The sequence below is a fragment of the Lactuca virosa genome, chromosome 8 (assembly GCF_052849685.1).
Source record: "Lactuca virosa cultivar CGN04683 chromosome 8, Lactuca_virosa_CGN04683_v6, whole genome shotgun sequence".
Lineage (NCBI taxonomy): Eukaryota > Viridiplantae > Streptophyta > Magnoliopsida > Asterales > Asteraceae > Lactuca > Lactuca virosa.
This window is the reverse complement of record NC_136433.1, coordinates 3,640,032-3,661,288: the sequence shown is the minus strand read 5'-3', so window position 1 is coordinate 3,661,288 and position 21,257 is coordinate 3,640,032. Positions and strand designations below refer to the sequence as shown.

Below are 21,257 nucleotides of genomic sequence, written 5' to 3'. Positions count from 1 at the left end.
AGGTAAAACATTATTTTCCCTATTACATTTACTTGTGATCTTCTCACATATTCATTCATGTATAAACTATATTTAGTTAAAGATAGTCTCACTTGGGAAAATACCTACTAATACAAGGAAAGAACACCCATAACATTTGATGCCTTGGTAGAAGGCTACGTTTAGTAGGAAGGACCATAATGCTAACCTTATGATTCCCTAATGTATACATCAAAGGATACATATATATCAATAGGATCCGACGGGTAATAGGATGTGTGCTTTCCGCTTCATTTCCTGTTCCTTGTTTGGTTGTGGGCTTGGAACAGATTCACCCAGTCTACTATCTATCCGATTCTAGATATATATGTCCAGTATACATTGAGTCATCATGAGGGTAGCAGGTATGGGTCAAGTCATAAGACACATAGTCAATGCACAGTTTTCTAGTTCGGAATATACTTTCCAAATCAGAACTTTGGGTATGCAAAGCTAGAAACTTACCAGTTAAAGGTTTAATCCATTTTATTAAACCAGTATAAACTTAAAGGACCTTATGTGATTAACTCTATAATACTTTAGTTTATACATCACGGATATGTATATCATTAATATCCAATAGGTAGTTGGATGTGTGCTTTCCGCCTTACTTCCTGTTCCTTGTTTGGTTGTGGGCTTAGGACAGATTCACCCAACTAACTCTCTATTCGATATTAGATCATATATAGCCAGTATAAACTAAGTGATTATAGGAATAATCACTGTGGTCACCATTTTATTATAGGAAATAAGAGTTTTCCTTAAAGAATCTTTTCATTAAATATAAAGGAACCATTACAATTAACTCCATGAGTAACAAGTGAATACATCGGGGTTATATACTACAATGATCAAACAAATAATGGGATGTGTGCTTTCCGCCTTAGAGCAGATGCGCTCAATCGATTGGTTGTTTACTCTGAGTTGTATATCACTTGTATACATTTAGTACTCATAGAAAGGATTGTAGAATCATTTTTACGTATCTTTCACCAAAGTAGAAAATATAGGATTTTCTAAGAGGAACTGGCGAACCTTTCTAAACAGAATTTATGATTTATTTATATCACTAAAATCTTATGAACTCACTAGCTTAATTGCTGATCAACTCTTTCAAATAACTTGTATTCTCAGGAGCCTAGTAGACTGGTACTCGCACTAGGATTCAGAAGATGGAGCAGTATAGTTTCAAGTCTTGGTTGTTAATTGCTATTGTATTCTATGTTTTGTGAACACACACCTTGTAAACACTTTCTTTCTAATGAAATGGTTGTTTATTACTTTGATTACTATGATGCATGTCTTGTGATACTAAACATGACGTCCTCCACCCCAGAACGTTTCCGTCGTTCCGATTTTGGGGTGTGACGAGTTTCTATTGTTTGACAATGTCTTTTACAAGCGATAATGTGAGTTTCGTTATAAATGAAAATCAAATTAGTACTTTTGTTGAGAGTGTTGATGTTGTTGATGAAGATGTTGAACAATCAAGTCACCAGAACCAAATATGCAGTATTTCAGGTAAATTTTAATTATTGATGTATTTAGAATTAAATATGTTTTTATAATATTATGTGATTATTCAGTAATTGTTTTAGTAAATGTGATTAATATTTTTTGTAATCATATGTGTTTATTCATTTTTTCATATTTTAATAAATATTTACATCTGTTTATTTTACTTATGTTCAATTTTTCTTATAATCACATATGATTATACAAGGAATTCATTATTAGTCATATGTGATTAGTCATTTGATTTGTTAATAAATTTATCCTTAATCACATGTGATTTTACATTTCATACATTGATGTATATTTAGATTTATGTTATGTGATTATTCAGTAGTTCTTTATTAAATCTGTTTATTATAGTGTTACCACGTTTAGTTTATCTATGTTCAGTTATCTGTTATAATCAAATATGATTATATAAGGAACTCATTTTAAATCACATGTGATTATTCATTGATTATACTGGTGAATGTTGTACTTCTTCCAATGATGCAAATTCAAGCAGTATGATGAGTATAAGTTTTGTATCAGACCAGCTGTTCCTGAAGTATTTAAACCTACTAAGTCAATGAGCTTCAAAGATGTTGATGAGGGAGTTAATTTTTATAAAAGATATGCAGAGAATGTTGGTTTTGATGTTCGTATGAACATATTAAGGAAAAAGGGTGTTATAATAAAGCATAGGTATGTGGTTTGCAACAGGATGGGTAAACGAAAAATGAATTCAACGGAACGTAATACAATCTACAAGGTGACAAACTGTAAAGCTAAAATTATTGTGAAACGTGTCAAAGGAACATATGAGTATAGGTTTGACATGTTTCAAGAAAATCACAACCACGACCTTGAAGATATATTTCACTTGAAAAGTACAATGACTCTTTCATATTCTGACAAGAAGTTCATTGCTCGGGCTTCTACAACGAAAATGGGTGCTACAAAAGCTTACAAGCACAAATTAACCTTGAAAGGCGGTTTTCAACATGTAAGGGGCAATGTTGTAGATTACAGAAATTTCAAGAGGGATATGAGATCTATTATTGGATTTAGAGACGGACAACTTATCTGAACAAGAGGAATGATCGGAAAAACAACTATCTGAATTATTATTTTTATTATAAATGCGATGAAAATATGGTTTTGAATGCAATGTTTTGGGCCGATGAAACAGAGAAAGCATACTATAGTGAATTTGGAGATGTCATGTCTTTTGAGGTAACCTTTCGTACAAACAAGTAAGTTTTTCTTCTATATTTATGTTTTTAATTATATGTGATTGATGAATATACAATAAGTATGATTATGTAATTACTTTTAAATCACATGTGATTTATTAATTGTCAACAAGTATACTGATGTGATTATGATTGTAATCATATGCGATTGATGAATGATCAACATGTATTATAATGTGATTATTATTATAATCATATGTGATTGATTATTTATCAACAAGCATATTGATGTTATTATGTGTTATAATCACATGTGATGATTGATTAATGATCAACAAGTATGTTTATGTAATTATTTTTCAAATCACATGTGATTTATTAATTGTTAACAAACATTCTGATTTGATTTTTTGTTTAATCATATGTGATTAATATCATTATTTTTAATTTATTTCTAAGTTCTAAATATGGTTAATTGTATTTTGGTTATGTCGTTATATATGAAATAGGTATGCATTAGTTTTTGTTCCATTCACTGTTATTGATCATCATAAATCATCTGTTACTGTCGGAGCTGGGTTGTTAAGCACTGAGGATGTGGATTCGTATAAGTGGCTACTTGAACAAATTTTGAAGGCACATTCAAATAAACAACCATTACTGGTTTTAACTTATCAATATCCGACATTAAAGCAAGTTGTGGATTCGGTTTTTTATCAGTCAAAGCATAGATTGTGCATGTGGCATATCATGAAGAAACTACCAAAAAAGGTATTTTTTTTGTATAGTTTTGCTTCTGTTAATCATATATGATTGAATATATTTAGATATATAAAAGATTTATAATCACATATGATTTTAGTCATATATTCATTAAAGGTTAATACATTTAATATTTTAACAGATCATAAGCATATATTATTTAAAACAATTTGTTATTAAATTTTATTTTGTTGTAACAGATTCTAATTGAATATGATTAAAGCACATTGTTTGTTGTTTTATGTTTATAATAACATGTGATTGAATCATTTTAAGTTATGAGATGTTATTATTACCTTTATATTTGAATATTAACATGCGAATCACATGTGATTATTACAGCTATCTGTGTAATTTCTTAAAAGCACCTAATTTCAAGAAAAGATTCAATAAGCTTGTTTGGGACATGTATATTGAGCGTGATGTTTTTGAGTGGAATTGGGAATTGTTGATGAAAGAATCTAATCTTGAAGATGAGAGGTGGTTTAAAGATATTTTTGAAAATAAGGAAGCATGGGTACCTGCATATTTCAGTGATTTTCCAAGGTGTGGGTTGATCAAGACAACATCATGGTCTGAGAGTATCAATTCCTTTTTCAATACATATTCACAAACGGAAAATTTCCTTCTAAATTTCATGAACAATTACGATAATGCCATTCAAAAACAACGATATTCACAACGTGAACTTGATCATAAAACTAAGGGAGCACATTATTCTTTGAAGTCTCCACGTATGATAGAAGAACATGAAGCAAACGTCTACACGAGCAAATTATTTTTTGAAGTTCAAAAAGATATTTATAAAGGAGGATGGTATTATGATGTTAAAGATTTAGGCGAGGGAGATGGATTGGAACTTTTTAAAGTTATGCACAAGAACCATAAACATGAAGTAAAAGCAACGTATAAGGTATTTTATTTTTTAATTATACCTTATTTTTATATTATTATAATGTTATAATCAAATGTGTTTTTAGGTACATATGATTATAATCACATGTGATTATAAAGATAATGAGTTTTAGATGTGATTATAGAAAATTTTAATTTTTTTTAAATCGCATGTGATTATGATCACATTTGATTATAGGTATAAGTGATTAAAATCACATGTGATAATACGTGCCACTCCAGATGTGATTATAGGTACATGTGATTATAAGTACATGTGATTATAAGTACATGTATAATCATATATGATTATAAGTACATGTACAATCAGATGGTTAATGCATAATCATATGTGATTTTGTATTGTTACAGGTGGAACTAAAATATGCTGAAAAAGAAGTGAAATACAGTTGTGGACTGTAACGCCCGGTTCCTGGTATGTATTTTAAAAAAAAATTATTCATTTATATATGAGAACTCGACAAGTTGGAGGCCCCAAACTCGTCGTGTAGGAATTATTTTTGGGACGCGGGTTGAGAAACCTACTCGACGAGTTGAGAGCCCCAACTCGACGAGTAGGGCTGGCAGAGTGAAACCCTAATTTCAGGGTTTTGCACCCTATTTAAACACATTAAACCCTAAAGGCTAGCCTCATTTACAGCCTCCAAGTCCCAAAACCCTAGCCACAAAAGCCTTGTGTGCGCTTGTGAGACCTTTTTGAGAGAAAACTTGTGCTTGTGAAACTTGTGGAAGAAAAGGAAGCTAAAGGACTCAAGAAGAAGAGAGTAGATCCAGAAACTTCACTCTATTTGTAGCATTTTCGGTAAGCAAGTCTCAAACTTGCTCAATGATTTCTTAGATCTCTTCATTTCATTTTTATGGGGGTTTTTGGTCCAAGAATGTTAGCTTTTGGGAAATGGACGTCCCAAGTATGTGTACTTCCAGATCTAGGACCTTGAAGGGCTACTATGACATACATGTACAAACTTTATGGCCATTGGAGCCCCCATGCAGGCAAACTTTATGGCCATTAGAGCCCCCATGCAGGCTCTAATATGTCATTTTGGCCTTTTAAGCCCCAAAAGGCCATGCATGGAGATAAAGGTAGAAACTTTACATGTTCAAATGATGTCTAGGGTCTAGATCTCAGTTTGTATGCCTTAGTTCGAAGTATATATGGCTTTTGGATCAAGATCTAGATCTTGAAGAATTAGGGTTTGAGATAAACCCATTAAAGGAAGATATTAACGGGTAAAGTTGGAAACTTTACCCTTAAAAGGACATTTTCAGTGTGTAGAAGAAGTGTGGAGTCCGGATCTGAAGGATAGGAGCTTAATCTATTAAGATGGCTCAACAGACTGAAGAACTCGTCAAGTCCATAGAGGAACTCGACGAGTTGGGTTGAAATGTCCCGATTCTGTTAAAGGGAAAACTCGACGAGTTCAAGGATGACTCGACGAGTAGAATGGGAAAGTCCCGATACCATGGATAGGAGGAACTCGACGAGTTGTGAAAGAACTCGACGAGTTGGATCGCGAGTTCAGAGTTTTCAGATTTATGGAACTCGACGAGTTGATGGGTCAACTCGGCGAGTTGAGTCAACTCGGAACGTTGACTTTGACAAGATGTTGAGTTTGACCAGGGTGTTGACCTTGACTTTGACTTTGACCAAAATTGACCCTCAAGGGGTTATGAGCATGAAAAGGGGGTAACTAAAGGAAATATTTATGTGTAGGAGTTTGAGTGGGGCAGATTTCAGAGCCGAGGATAGTTCAGCTACTTCACAACATTTGAGGTGAGTTACCTTCCAGTAGAAGTGGGTCGAAGGCACCAATGCCGGCCCACTAGTAGTTGTTTATAGTTGAGACGATTTTCTTTGTAATAATTGTTTGGTATGCCACTAGCTGTTATGCTTTATGTGCTAGGGATGTTATGATATTATGTGATAGAGGTAGGAGGGGTGAACTAGTCCTCGGTTACCGGTTGAAAGAGATCGAAGGGCTAGACAGTACCCATATATTGTGCCTAGCAGTATGTTTATGATATGTTATTATGTGGTAGTGGTAGGGGTAGGGGTGAAATAGTCCCTGTAACCGGTTGAGATAATCCGGAGGGTAGGTCGGGCACCCAGATATGCCTGAAAGGGGTAGGTCGGACACCCCGGTATGTCTGACAGGAGTAGATTGGGCACCCCGATATGCCTAGCAGGGGTAGGTTGAGCACCCCGATATGCTCAGTAGGGTAGGTCGGGCACCCAGATATGCCTCACAATATGTTTATTGTATTGTATGTGGTATGATGTGGGAACTCACTAAGCTTCGTGCTTACGGTTTATAGTTTTGGTTTCAGGTACCTCTTCTTCGAAGGGAAAGGAGTCAGCATGACTGCAGCGCATCACACCACTATTTTCCGTACTATGATGTTCTTGGGATTTGTACTCTCACATTATCATGACTTGTTTGAGACATATGACTTATGGTTTTTATGATATGAAATAACTCAATGATGTTTTTAATAATCTGTTTTATGAATTATGAAATTAAAAATGAAATTTTTGGTCTTGGATTTTGGGATGTTACAAGTTGGTATCAGAGCCTTGGTTTGAGGGATTCGGACATACCTTCGGGGGTGTGTGGACTCAAATCAAGGGTTTGAATGATTTTTACAAGAAAATAATTTTTCTAAAAATTAAAATAAAGAGTTTTGAGAAAGGACAAGGTATGTGATACGTGCAATCGGTCGAGATCAAGTAATTTTTCCCCAAGATACCCATACATGTTTGTTATGATATATGATATGATTATGAGATCTGCATGCCAGATTAGGGCTGAGGATCTAGGAAGATGCCTTATATGTCTGCTGAATGTGCTTGATTGAGCTGCATGATGATACTAACTAGTCAGAGATATGATAGCCAAATTAGGATATGCTTGTTTTGGGTTACTCAATGCCCGAATGTTGTGTGCTTTGTGTTTTTAGGAGTCCTAGTTATATTTAATTAACTAGTAAAAGAATACGTTAAGTTACATATTACAAGGACTAAATAATTTAAGAAGGTTAGGTCTAGCCCTATTTCACAGCTCTTGTCTGAGTCCAACCGTTGTAGGGTAGGACCCCTCATTCGAAGAATTATCTAGTCTTAGTAATATGTAATGGTATTCGCGAGCTAGTTAAGGATATATAGCAGGGACTTCTTATGCAGCTGATGGCAGAGAGTGGGTTGGAGGTTACCCTAGGGTGAGCATAGGATGAGATTAGTGCAGCGAGCAGTAGTACTGAAAGGGGCTTGGTGAAGTCAAGGAAATCCTTGAGGAAAGTACGAATAGATGTGGTAGGTAGTATGGGCCCGTACTACTGAAAACAGAGGATTCGTACCCGAGTCAAGGAGGGCTGAGATAGAACCAGGGAACTTGTGGAGTGTGTGAGACCTCTCGAGGTTATGTATGACCCTGATGATTATGTGTTTTGTTTCAGAATGGTGGTGACACGTCACGGAGCAGGAGGTTCAGGGTCTGGGTCAGGTTCAGGTTCAGGTTCGGGTGCAGGTTTCGAGCCGGTTGATGACGGATTACGTGAGTTCATCGCATCTGAGATTACGAGAGGCATCCTTGAGGCGACCCCGGTGATTTTCGGGTCAATCAAGGAAGGGATCATTGAGCTGATGGAGGATCGCCTTAGGGCATTCTGGAGAGACATGGCGTCTAGCCAGTCAGGGACGCGCACACTCTCCTTCAAGGAATTCAGGGGATGTGGTGTGCCAGACTTTCACAGGGTGAAGGACCCCATTGTGGCCAGGAGATGGATTGCATACATCGAGTCTGCACAGTTGACGAGCTTCTGCCCTGAGGGGTCGAAGGTCCGGTATGCTACAGGATGTTTGAGAAACAGAGCTAGAGACTGGTGGGAGGCAGTCAGTGATTCGTTGGGAGCCCCAACCATTGAGGCTATGACCTGGTCAGACTCTGTGACAAGGTTAAGGGCTGAGTTTGCGCCGGATGTGGAGCTTCAGCAGCTGGCCAGGGAGTTTCTGGATATGAGGCAAACTACTGAGTCGGTGGAGGAGATTAGCGCCAAGTTCAGGGAAAGGGCCTTACTGGTGCCTCAGTATGCAGGGGATGAGGAGATGAGGAAGACACGGTACCACGACATGTTGAGAGTTAACATCCGAAAACATGTCAGCTACTCGGTATGTCCGAACTTGGAGGATGTGATAGCCAGGGCGAGGGAGAGGGAGATTGACGTAGAGCAGCTCAGGAAGAGGAAGGCGGAGACTGGGCAGATGATTGGGGTTTCTGGGAAGAAAACCAAGGGATTCGACTCGAGGTCGAAGGGCCAGCAGGGCCGGAGCCGTTGTGGGAAATGTGGCAGGCCACATGAGGGAGTGTGAAGGGCTGGGGGATTGGGCTACTACAAGTGCGGCAAGGCTGGGCACTTTAGCAAGGATTGTACATCCCCTACCCCCACTATTCAGACATCAGACCTGATTTGTTTTCATGGAAATCAGAGGGGCCATAAAAGGCCAACTGCCGTAGACTGACATCAGGAGCGCCAGTGGTGGCGCCAGCTCCAGTGACCATGCGGATCACGGATGGCCGACAGGGCAAGATAGAGGCTCCAGTGGTGAGGAGCCAAGCCTTCCAACTGACCGTCCAGGAGGCGCGTGCCGCACCGAATGTGGTGACGGGTATGTTTTCTTCTCCCTAACTCTTATTACATGTCGGTTATGATATTTATGTTCTATGTTTTATGTGTTTTATTTAGGATCGTTCCATGTGAACGACATTCCAGTACATGTGTTATTTGACTCGGGGGCTACCCGATCATTTGTCTCTCCTGCACTTAGCAAGAGGTTTTCTGAATCTTCAGGCAGGTTGGATTGTCCTTTACAGGCCGAGATTGTTGACGACCGATCTGTCCGGGCATCGGAGGTCTACAAAGATTGTGTTTTAAGGATGTATGGCGAGCGTTACCTCATGGATTTGGTTCCCATTCCGTTGCGTGGGAACAAGTTCATCATCGACATGGATTGGTTGAGGCCTAATGGGGCGGTGATCGACTTTGCGCAGCAGTTGGTATGTGTCAGGACCCCAAGTGGGGGAGAGTTGATGATTCAGGGCGAGCGGCTGCAACGTGGAACAACTTTGTGTTCAGCAGCGAGGGCTAGGCGTTACCTTCAGCAGGGTTGCACAGGGTATGTCGCCTACGTTATGGATACCCGGGAGGCGGGTAAGGCGACCGTGAGTGATGTGCCAGTTGTGCGAGAGTACCCGGATGTATTTCCAAAGGAGTTGCCTGGGATACCTCCGGAGAGACAGGTGAAGTTCAGGATCGACCTAGTCCCTGGTGCGGCTCCGATAGCCAAGACACCATATCGGTTGGCTCCTCCCGAGATGCAGGAGTTGTCTACACAGCTGTTGGAGCTGTTAGACAAGGGATTCATTAGGCCGAGAAATTCGCCATGGGGAGCCCTGGTCCTGTTTGTGAAGAAGAATGACGGGTCGCATCGGATGTGTATAGATTACCGGGAGCTGAACAAGGTAACTGTGAAGAACCGTTACCCGCTCCCGAGGATTGATGATCTCTTCGAAAAACTACAGGGGGCATCTTGGTTTTCCAAGATAGATTTGCATTCAGGCTACCACTAGATGCGATTCAGAGATGAGGATGTACAGAAGACTGCTTTTCGGACTCGCTATGGTCACTACGAGTTCGTGGTGATACCCTTTGGGCTCACCAATTCCCCTGCCGCGTTCATGGACCTCATGAACCGTTTATGCAGACCGATGCTGGATCGGTCTGTGATAGTCTTTACTGATGACATCTTGGTTTACTCCAAGACGCAGGAGTAGCACGAGGAGCACTTGCGGGAGGTGTTGGATACCATGAGGAGGGAGAGCTTGTACGCCAAGTTCTCTAAGTACGAGTTCTGGTTGCGCGAGGTGCAGTTTCTGGGGCACCTTGTCAACCACAACGATATATTTGTCGACCTAGCCAAAGTGGAGGTCGTGATGAGATGGGAGGTCCCGAAGTCTCCATCTGAGATTCGGAGTTTCCTCGGGTTAGCTGGCTATTACCGGAGATTCATACAAGACTTCTCCAAGATAGCAGTACCCTTGACCCGACTGACGAAGAAGGTCGTTGTATTTCGTTGGGGGCCTGAGCAGCAGGCAACGTTCGAGACGTTGAGGCAGAGGTTGTGCGAGGCGCCGATCTTAGCCCTGCCAGAGGGCGTGGAGGATTTTGTAGTGTACTGTGATACGTCCATCTCGGGTTTGGGCACAGTATTGATGCAGAGGGGCACGTCATCGCCTACGCCTCGAGGCAGCTGAAGCCTCACGAGGCGAACTACCCGACGCACGACCTAGAGTTGGGGGCGGTCATTTTCGCCCTCAGAATTTGGCGACACTACCTCTATGGGGTCCGATGTACCATTTACACGGATCACAAGAGCTTGAGGTACCTCATGGATCAGCCAAATCTGAACATGAGGCAGCGCCGATGGTTAGATGTGGTGAAGGATTACTACTGTGAGATCCTCTACCACCCGGGGAAGGGCAATGTTGTGGCCGATGCACTTAGCCGCAAGGCATTCGCAACCCCGATTAGAGATATCTGTCTGAGGATGACAATAGTGACTCCGCTTCTGGAGAAGATCCGGGCGGCCCAACAGGAGGCTATGAAGGAGGAACATCGAAAGAGTGAGCGTATCGTGGGACAATTTTCCTCCTTCGACTATGATAGCCGCGGGCTGTTGACACTTCACCGTGGAGTGTGGGTTCCGTACGCAGGCGGTGTGCGCTAGATCCTGGTGGAGGAGGTGCACAAGTCCAGATTTTCCATCAATCCTGGGGCAACGAAGATGTACAAAGATCTTCGCCCTGATTAGTGGTGGCCCTTCATGAAGCGGGATGTAGCTTGGTACGTCGAGAGATGCCTGACCTGCAGGAAGGTCAAGGCCGAACACCAGAAACCTCACGACAAGACGCAGCCGTTGGATATCCCTGTGTGGAAATGGGAGGATATTACTATGGATTTCTTCACAAAGCTTCCCAGGACCTCACGAGGAGTGGATTCGATTTGGGTCATCGTGGATCGATTGACCAAGAGTACCCATTTCATTCCGATCCAGGAGAGCATTTCGGCCGAGAAGTTGGCCGACATCTACATCAGAAAGGTAGTAGCTCGACACGGAGTGCCAGTCTCCGTGATTTCTGATCGAGACGTATGGTTTACTTCCAGATTCTGGAAGAAATTTCATGACGATTTGGGTACTCGTCTGCACTTTAGCACTGATTTTCACCCGCAGACGGATGGTCAAATAGAGTGGACCATCCAGACTTTGGAGGATATGTTGCGAGCGTGTGTCTTAGACTTCGGTGGTAGCTGGGATACCTACCTTCCCTTGGCAGAGTTTTCTTATAATAATAGCTACCACGCCAGCATCTACCGTCCTCCCTTCGAGATGTTATATGAGAGGAAGTGCAGGACCCCGATATGCTGGGGTGAGGTTGGGCAGAGAGTCATGGGGAGTACCGAAGTGGTACTCAAGACGACAGAGAGGATCCAGCAGGTCAGGAGTAGACTCCAGACGACCCAGAGTCGGTAGAAGAGCTACGTCGACAGACGCCGATCGGACCTGGAGTTCCAGGTCGGGTCTATGGTCCTTCTGAAGGTGTCACTTTGGAAAGGTGTCATCCGCTTCAGAAAATGGGGCAAGCTAGGCCACAGGTATATCAGACCTTTCAGGGTTATAGCCTGGGTGGGCAAGGTAGCGTATAGGCTGGATCTGCCAGCCGAGCTTAGTCAGATCCACAATACCTTTCATGTCTCCCGGCTACGGAAGTGCTTGGTAGATGACTTTGCAGTGGTGCCTCTAGAGGATATTCAGGTGGATGACAGTATGAACTACATCGAGCGACCAGTAGCCATCCTCGATAGGAAGACGAAGGATCTGAGGAACAAGAGGGAAGAGTTGGTGAAGGTGCAATGGCAGCACCGCAAGGGCTCAGAATGGACGTGGGAGCCGGAGGACGAGATGAGGGAGCACTACCCTGAGCTATTTCCAGACACAGCAAACTTCGAGGACGAAGTCTAAAATAAGTGGGGAAGATTTGTAACGCCCGGTTAAGAAACCTACTCGACGAGTTAAGAGCCCCAACTCGACGAGTAGGGCTGGCAGAGTGAAACCCTAATTTCAGGGTTTTGCACCCTATTTAAACACATTAAACCCTAAAGGCTAGCCTCATTTACAGCCTCCAAGTCCCAAAACCCTAGCCACGAAACCCTAGAGCCTTGTGTGAGCTTCTGAGACCTTTTTGAGAGAAAACTTGTGCTTTTGAAGCTTGTGGAAGAAAAGGAAGCTAAAGGACTCAAGAAGAAGAGAGTAGATCCAGAAACTTCACTCTATTTATAGCATTTTCGGTAAGCAAGTCTCAAACTTGCTCAATGATTTCTTAGATCTCTTCATTTCACTTTTATGGGGGTTTTTGGTCCAAGAATGTTAGCTTTTGGGAAATGGACGTCCCAAGTATGTGTACTTCCAGATCTAGGACCTTGAAGGGCTGTTATGACATACAGGTGCAAACTTTATGGCCATTGGAGCCCCCATGCAAGCTCTAAGATGTCATTTCGGCCTTGTAAGCCCCAAAAGGCCATGCATGGAGATAAAGGTAGAAACTTTACATGTTCAAATGATGTCTAGGTTCTAGATCTCAGTTTGTATCCCTTAGTCCGAAGTATATATGGCTTTTGGATCAAGATCTAGATCTTGAAGAATTAGGGTTTGAGCTAAACCCATTAAAGGAAGCTATTAACAGTTAAAGTTGGAAACTTTACCCTTAAAAGGACATTTTCAGTGTGTAGAAGAAGTGTGGAGTCCAGATCTGAAGGATAGGAGCTTAATCTATTAAGATGGCTGAACAGACTAAAGAACTCGTCGAGTCCATAGAGGAGGTTGACGAGTTGGGTTGAAATGTACCGATTCTGTAAAAGGGAAAACTCGACGAGTTCAAGGATGACTCGAAGAGTAGAATGGGAAAGTCCCGATACCATGGATAGGAGGAACCCGACGAGTTGTGAAAGAACTTGACGAGTTGGATCGCGAGTTCAGAGTTTTCGGATTTATGGAACTCGACGAGTTGATGGGTCAACTCGGCAAGTTGAGTCAACTCGAAACGTTGACTTTGACCAGATGTTGACTTTGACCAGGGTGTTGACCTTGACTTTGACTTTGACCAAAGTTGACCCTTAAGGGGTTATGAGTATGAAAAGGGGGTAACTAAAGGAAATCTTTATGTGTAGGAGTTTGAGTGGGGCAGATTTTAGAGCCGAGGACAGTTCAGCTACTTCACAACATTTGAGGTGAGTTACCTTCCGGTAGAAGTGGGTCGAAGGCACCAATGCCGGCCCACTAGTAGTTTTTTATAGTTGAGACGATTGTCTTTGTGATAATTGTTTGGTATGCTACTATCTATTATGCTTTATGTGCTGGGGATGCTATGATATTATGTGATAGAGGTAGGAGGGGTGAAATAGTCCCCGGTTACCGGTTGAAAGAGACCAGAGGGGTAGACAATACCCATATATTTTCCTAGCAGTATGTTTATGATATGTTATTATGTGGTAGTGGTAGGGGTAGGGGTGAAATAGTCCCTGTAACCGGTTGAGATAAACCGGAGGGTAGGTCGGGCACCCGGATATGCCTGACAGGGGTAGGTCGGACACCGCGGTATGTCTGACAGGGGTAGGTTGGGCACCCCGGTATGCCTAACAGGGGTAGGTTGAGCACCTCGGTATTCTCATCAGGGTAGGTCGGGGACCCAGATATGCTTGATAGTAGGTTTATTGTATGGTATGTGGCATGATGGGGGAACTCACTAAGCTTCGTGCTTACGGTTTATAGTTTTGGTTTCAAGTACCTCTTCTTCGAAGGGAAAGGAGCCGGCATGACTATAGCGCATCACACCACTATTTTCCGCATTATGATGTTCTTGGGATTTGTACTCTGACATTATCATGACTTGTTTGAGACAAATGACTTATGGTTTTATGATATGGGATAACACAATGATGTTTTTAATAATCTGTTTTATGAATTATTAAATTAAAAATAAAATTTTTGGTCTTGGATTTTGGGATGTTACACGGACATTTTAATCATTTCGGTATACTTAGACATGCTTTCAGAATATTGATGAACTTTTTTTGATGAAATTCCGGATAAATAGATTCTTAAGCGATGGAGAAATGATGTAATATCTTCAAATTATGAACTATCAATAGATCGTTTTGATGAAGAGGATGCAGATGTTACTAAAGTGGTCAATGAAGTATTTTTCAATATTGAGTCTGCTTTAGATATTGTGAGCGATGATAAGCAGAAGCTACCGTCTTTGGCTGAAAAAACACAACTTTTGTTGAATGATGTGAAAAGTAATTCTTCAAATGAAGTGCCTATTACAAATTTTGATGTCATTGAGAGACTTTATAACTTTACTATACTTGAAGAGGCTGAGATTTTTGTTCCAGATGTTCAACACAATAAAGGATGTAGAAAGAAAAGGCTTATTGGTGAAGTTGAAAAATCAATTATGAAAGTTCAAAAGAAGACCAGAAAATGCTCAGTGTGTGGTAAAAGAGAACCGTACAACAGCCGTACTTGTCCAAACGGATTTGTGTCTCAGAAATGATGTATAGCATAAAATTTTCATAACAAGTGATAATCATATATTATTTTTTTAAAGTCATAATCATATTTGATTTTTATGAGATTTATTTTTTGATTATTAGTTTTGTATTTTTTAAGCATTATATGTTCATAACAATTGATAATAATCATATTTGAGTTTGTTTTCAATTTTCATAACAAGTGATAATCATATGTGAGTGTCTTTGATTTAATCTGTTTCTCTATATTACATATGTTAATCATATGTGATTGAGTTTTCAAACTATGTTTATGTTTGTAATTACATGTGGTTGATGTATAAATCATACATTGTTCCTAATATATGTAAATTAATCATATGCGATTCTTTCTGATTTAAATATTTCTGATCAAGAATCTTTTAATCACATGTGTTTGTCGAAATCATATGTTAATTCTTTCATAAATGATTATGAATATAATCACACATAATTTTCCAAATAATATGTGATTACATTCATAATCACATGCCATTGTGCAAATAAATGATTATACAAGAGTTTATATGTATTTTTATAATTTTTCTAATGGCATGTGTTTATATTAATGTTTATATGTTTAATGACATATTATACTATTGCGTTTTTTCTTTTATATGTATAATCATATGTGATTGATTATTCAAATTATGTTTATGTTTGTAATCACATGTGATTGATGTATAAATCATACATTATTCATAATAAATGAAAATTAATCATATGTTAATTTTTTCGTAAATGATTATTAATATAATCACACATGATTTTCCAAATAATATGTGATTACATTCATAATCACATGCCATTGTGCAAATAAAAGGATTATACAAGAGTTTATATGTCTTTGTATAATTTTTCTAATCACATGTGTTTATATTCATGTTTATATGTTTAATCACATATGTGATTGATATATAAATTATGTTTAAGTTATTCAATATAAATGTATTATAAAAAAATGTTTATAATCATATGTGATTTAATATATATTGTGCTAATGGCATGTGTTTGTCTAAATCATATGTGATTATATAAGTAATCACATGTGATTGTCGATATCACATCGTATTGTAGAAAGAACAAGGCATTTTATAACTGTTAGAAATATCAAAATCATATATGATTTAAAATGAAACATTATCTAAACATTAATTTACAGTTAAACAAAAAAATAGAGATTGTTTTGTAAAGTAATAAACTACTTATCCATATTAAGCGTTACATATCCATGATATCATATATATATATATATATATATATATATATATATATATATATGTTCAAACATTTATCTAATCAAAACCTAAACATTGTCTTAATAAAGTAGCAAGCATTCATCTAATTAAAAAGTAAACATTGTCTAAATAAACCAACAATCAAATTATCCTTTGACAGACAGTCCTTTAAGCTTCACCATTTCCATCTTCACTTTCAACATTCACCACTTACATCTTCACCTTTAGCACTTGCATCTTCATCTTCCCCTTCACCACTTTGCCTTCAATCATCCTCATTGGCAGTCCTTCAACCTTTTATGGGTTTCTGCACAATCTTTTCTTTGATCGCTTTCTCTCTTCTTTTTATCTTGTTTGTTGTACTCATGAGCAAGCTCCATGATATCATACTTCAAGAAATTAATTTTAGGATTTATCAATGTGTAAGCATATCTGGTTCACACCCAATCGAGCAATGCATCTTGAACTCCTTCTTTTGGAAATCCAATTTTGTATTATGTTTGACCCATATATGTTTCCATATATCTCATCACAAATACTCCACAATCTCTTTTGTTATTTTTAGTTTTACATATCAGATGTTGTATTTGTGGTTTGATATTTGGGTCTTGAAGGGCATGACATCTTGGATGATTGATCTCATGGAGATATCTCAAGAAGTATTTTTCTGAAAATTAAAAAGAATATAAAGTTAGTCACATAAAATTAAACATATAAAAAATGTTATTTATATTTATACAATCAGATGTTATTAAAAATAATTTGCATAATCACATGTGATTACAAGCATGAAATAATGTTTTATGCTTGAATTCAAACGTATAATCACATGTGATTTACAAATGTTTATTCATATTTTTTATTAAATCACATGTTATTGTTTTATATAATCACATTTGATTTTTTTTATCACATTTTATTGTAAGTATTGTATTCAATCATATGTGATTGTTTTACATAATCACATGTGATTACTTACCAGGTTTTTGAGTACATGCATGTACTTATCTTTGATTGTTGCTCCTGAGATGTTGTTTTCCAGTATCACAATGTTTGCATTTTTGATATTAAAAACAAATACAAACATGTGTTCTTCACGGAAAACAGGGAAAAATATATGCATTTAAATATGTATTGTCATATTTAGAAAGGATATACACTATAATAAGAATAATAAGATTTTTTTTAAAAAAAAAACTTTCAAGATCAACATTTTTCATTTGTGTTTTTTCTTCTTCTCCATTTAACCAATCTATAAGGTATTTCCTGAATAGATTGTATTTGTTATCGTCTTTTCCTTAGCTTCGGGTTCCATTTTTCCTTCATTTGTTTATCTATCTTTTTCTTCTTCTCATCTTTTGTTGGTTTTGGAATTGACTCATCCTCAATGTACTTTGTCTAAATGGTGAATCATGTGTGATTCAATATATTATGATATATGTATTTAAACAACTTTTATTAATTTAGTATTAGAATCACATATGTTTAACTTTACTGTGAGTTGGACAGAAACGAATACTCTATATGGAGAATTTTTTAAGTCTTTATCCTTCTCATTGTAATTTAGCAATTCAGCCCATGAGTCTATAACGTCGAAAAATAGAGATTCTCCTGGATATAAGCTTTCAAACACATATCAGAAAACTTCTCGTTTGTTTTCTGTAAACAACACTTGCTTACTGTAAATATAAAAAATCATTTTGTTAGTTTATATCGTTATATTCATAAGTGTAATCACATGTGATTTATCCATGTTGAAAAGTATACTTAACAAAACTTTTAATCATATGTGATTATGTTTGGTAATCACATATTATTAATCAATGTTTAACAAGTATGTTTAATGTGATTATTATATTCATAACTTTAATCACATGTGATTGATTAATGTTAAAAAATTATACTTAACAAAATTTTTAATCATATGTGATCATGTTTAGTAATCACATGTGATTGATGCATGTTTAACAAGTATGTTTTAATGTGATTATTATATTCATAATTATAATCACATGTGATTGATAACTGTTGAAAAAGTATACTTAACAAATTTTAATCATATGTGATTATGCTTGATAATCACATGTGATTAACTAATTTTGAACATCTGATTAATTAATGTGATTTTTTATAAGTGTTAAACACATATGAATAACTTACTATTCACTTCCTTGTAAGTTGAAGAGCCATTCACCGAGAATTTCTTCATCAGATGTTAACTTTGTCTTCAAGGAAATGGCTCGTTCTTTATATGGAGACCTCCTTTTTCTGTACGGTTCATTTTTCTCTTTTTGCGAGGTTCTTCCGTGATATTTTCGTTCTTTGGAACTTCAGGGACAATTTGTTTTTTTGAAACAATTTTAATTTTGGTTGGGTTTTGAGACTGAATTTCTTCCACTACAGCTTCCTTACATTTGAGGTTTTCTGGTTGAGTATTTCTCTATAACTTATATGTGATTATAATTGTTAGAAATATTATAATGATATGGGATTATATATAAAACATGAAATGAAATTAAATTTAAAAAACAGACAGTTACTTGTAATCACATTTGATTTAACGTTTAAGAAATATTGAAATCATATGTGTTTACAATTATAAACATATGATATTGTACAAAACAAAAAAAACAAGAAATGTTACCTCTGGTGGTGTCAGTTGGCTTATGTTCATATCATATGATGGCATGAAACTTCTCTCTTTATTTTCTTTGTATTCCATCATTGTCTTTTCGTAAATAGAACTGACCTCATCATCGTTTAACATCTATGAGTCTTGGATTTGTTGTCTGTTGCCAAGAATACTTGTTACAACATTTTGTATTGTTTTTTCAACAATTTTTGTATTTATATTTTCTATAAAAATCACACAAATGAAAAAAAATTAGTATTCATAGGTTGTTACAATTATATGTGATTATAATCACATGTAATTATAACATAGGTTGTTACAACTATATGTGATTATAATCACATGTGAGTGATTATAATGGCATGTGATCATAACATAGGTTGTAACAGTTATATGTGATTATAATCACATGTGATTAATAACAAATATAATCACATCTGGTTATAACATATGTAATCATATATAATCATATGTGAATATAATCACATGTGATTATAATAACACGTGATTTGTAACAAATATAATCGTATGTGATTATAACATATGTAATTATATATAATCATATGTGATTGAAGCTTTTTCGTGTATTTTTAAGAATTGTAATCACATATTATTAAACCAGGTTAAGGGTTGTTTATTTTTATAATCATAGGATATCATAATCATTTGATCATTTAAATAATTATATGTGATTATACAAAAACAAATCAACTTTTATAGACAATATTTATCATATAATTTAATCATATGTGATTATCAAATTACATCCAAAAGACTTTTAAATTGTACAAATTACATACAACAACATAATTTGAAACATTTAATACATAAATTACGAATGTATTCATCAATTTATAACATATTCTTCCCCTTCACAACTAAATATTGTTATTCAATGATTAATAACACCTGATTATAACATATTCTTCCCATTCGCAACTGAATATTATTATCTGATAATTAATACAATAATTTCGTCAGATAATATTATTCAGTACCTTCTTCTTCATCAACATTTTTTACCATCAATTATGTATATACAAAAAATATAATGTTAATAATCATATATGATTGTATAAATATATTTTTAATAATCATATATACTTCTTAAATATATACTCATATTTACCTCCTCTAAAACACTGTACAGATATAGTTTTTCCTTTTTCTTTATCAGGATTCTTATCTTCCATATTCTTCCCCTCCACACCTTTCTTATCTTCCTGATTCTTCCCCTCCGCACTTGAATATAATTAAAAAAGTTTATAATCATATATGATTGTATAAATATATTTTTAATAATCATATATAATTATTAAATATATACTTATATTTACGTCCTCCAAAACACTATACATATATAGTTTTTCCTTTTTATTTATCAACATTCTTACCTTCCAGATTCTTCCATTCCATACCTTTCTTATCTTCCAGATTCTTCCCCTCCACACCTGAATATAATTAAAAAAGTTTATTAATTATTTGTAACTTGTACAAAGATATTATATTGATATGTGAATATAATCATATGTGATTATAACATTTTTACTCACATGTGATTATAACATATGTAATCATATCTATTGTATAAATATATATTGTTGCTTACCCCTTCCTTCAACATTTTGTGGTTGTTCTCCATTTTTTCCATCTCGTGTTTCAGCATTCTTCCCATCCAGATTCTTACCCTCCACACCTAGATATAATTAAAAAAAAATTAATCACATGCGATTATAACATATGCAATCATAAGTGATTATAAATATAACTATATGTGATTATAACATATGTAATCATGTAGAATCATATCTGAATATAATCATATGTGATTATAACATATGTCATCATATATAATCATATGTGAATATAATTACATGTGATTATAACATATGTGATTATATATAAATATCAATATTTTTTTGAATGATCATATGTGATTATATAAAAAACATATCAACATTTATAGAGAATATTGAAGGAATGGATTCAAGTAATTTACATCCAAAGACTTTTAATTTGTACAAATTACATATGTAATTATCAACATTTTTCACCATCAATTCTGCATATAATTAAAATATGTAGTTACTATTTAAATATTATTTACTAATATATACCGGTTTTACCTGTTTTTTGAACATTCTCTTCTCCCTTATCATTAATACTTTTTTCACCAACTCCTTCATGTATATTTCCACCCAAACCTGTATATAAATAAAATATGTAGTTAATCATATGTGATTCTATAAAGATATTTATAATAATCATATATGATTCAAAAAAAATATTCTATTACATATTACTTACCTCTTCCTTCATTATTTTGCCCTCCTTCATTAT

At 36.3% G+C, this 21,257-nt stretch overlaps 1 protein-coding gene across 1 annotated transcript; it reads left to right on the top strand.

Annotated features, from left to right (window-relative positions):
• Positions 1 to 3,786: 3,786 nt before the first annotated feature.
• LOC145130027 (uncharacterized) lies at positions 3,787 to 15,052 on the top strand. Its single transcript, XM_079064883.1, has 3 exons — positions 3,787 to 4,383; positions 4,737 to 4,763; positions 14,591 to 15,052. Exons 1-3 carry the CDS (start codon positions 3,787 to 3,789, stop codon positions 15,050 to 15,052), a joined length of 1,086 nt encoding a protein of 361 aa, XP_078921009.1.
• The last annotated feature ends 6,205 nt before the right edge of the window (positions 15,053 to 21,257 follow it).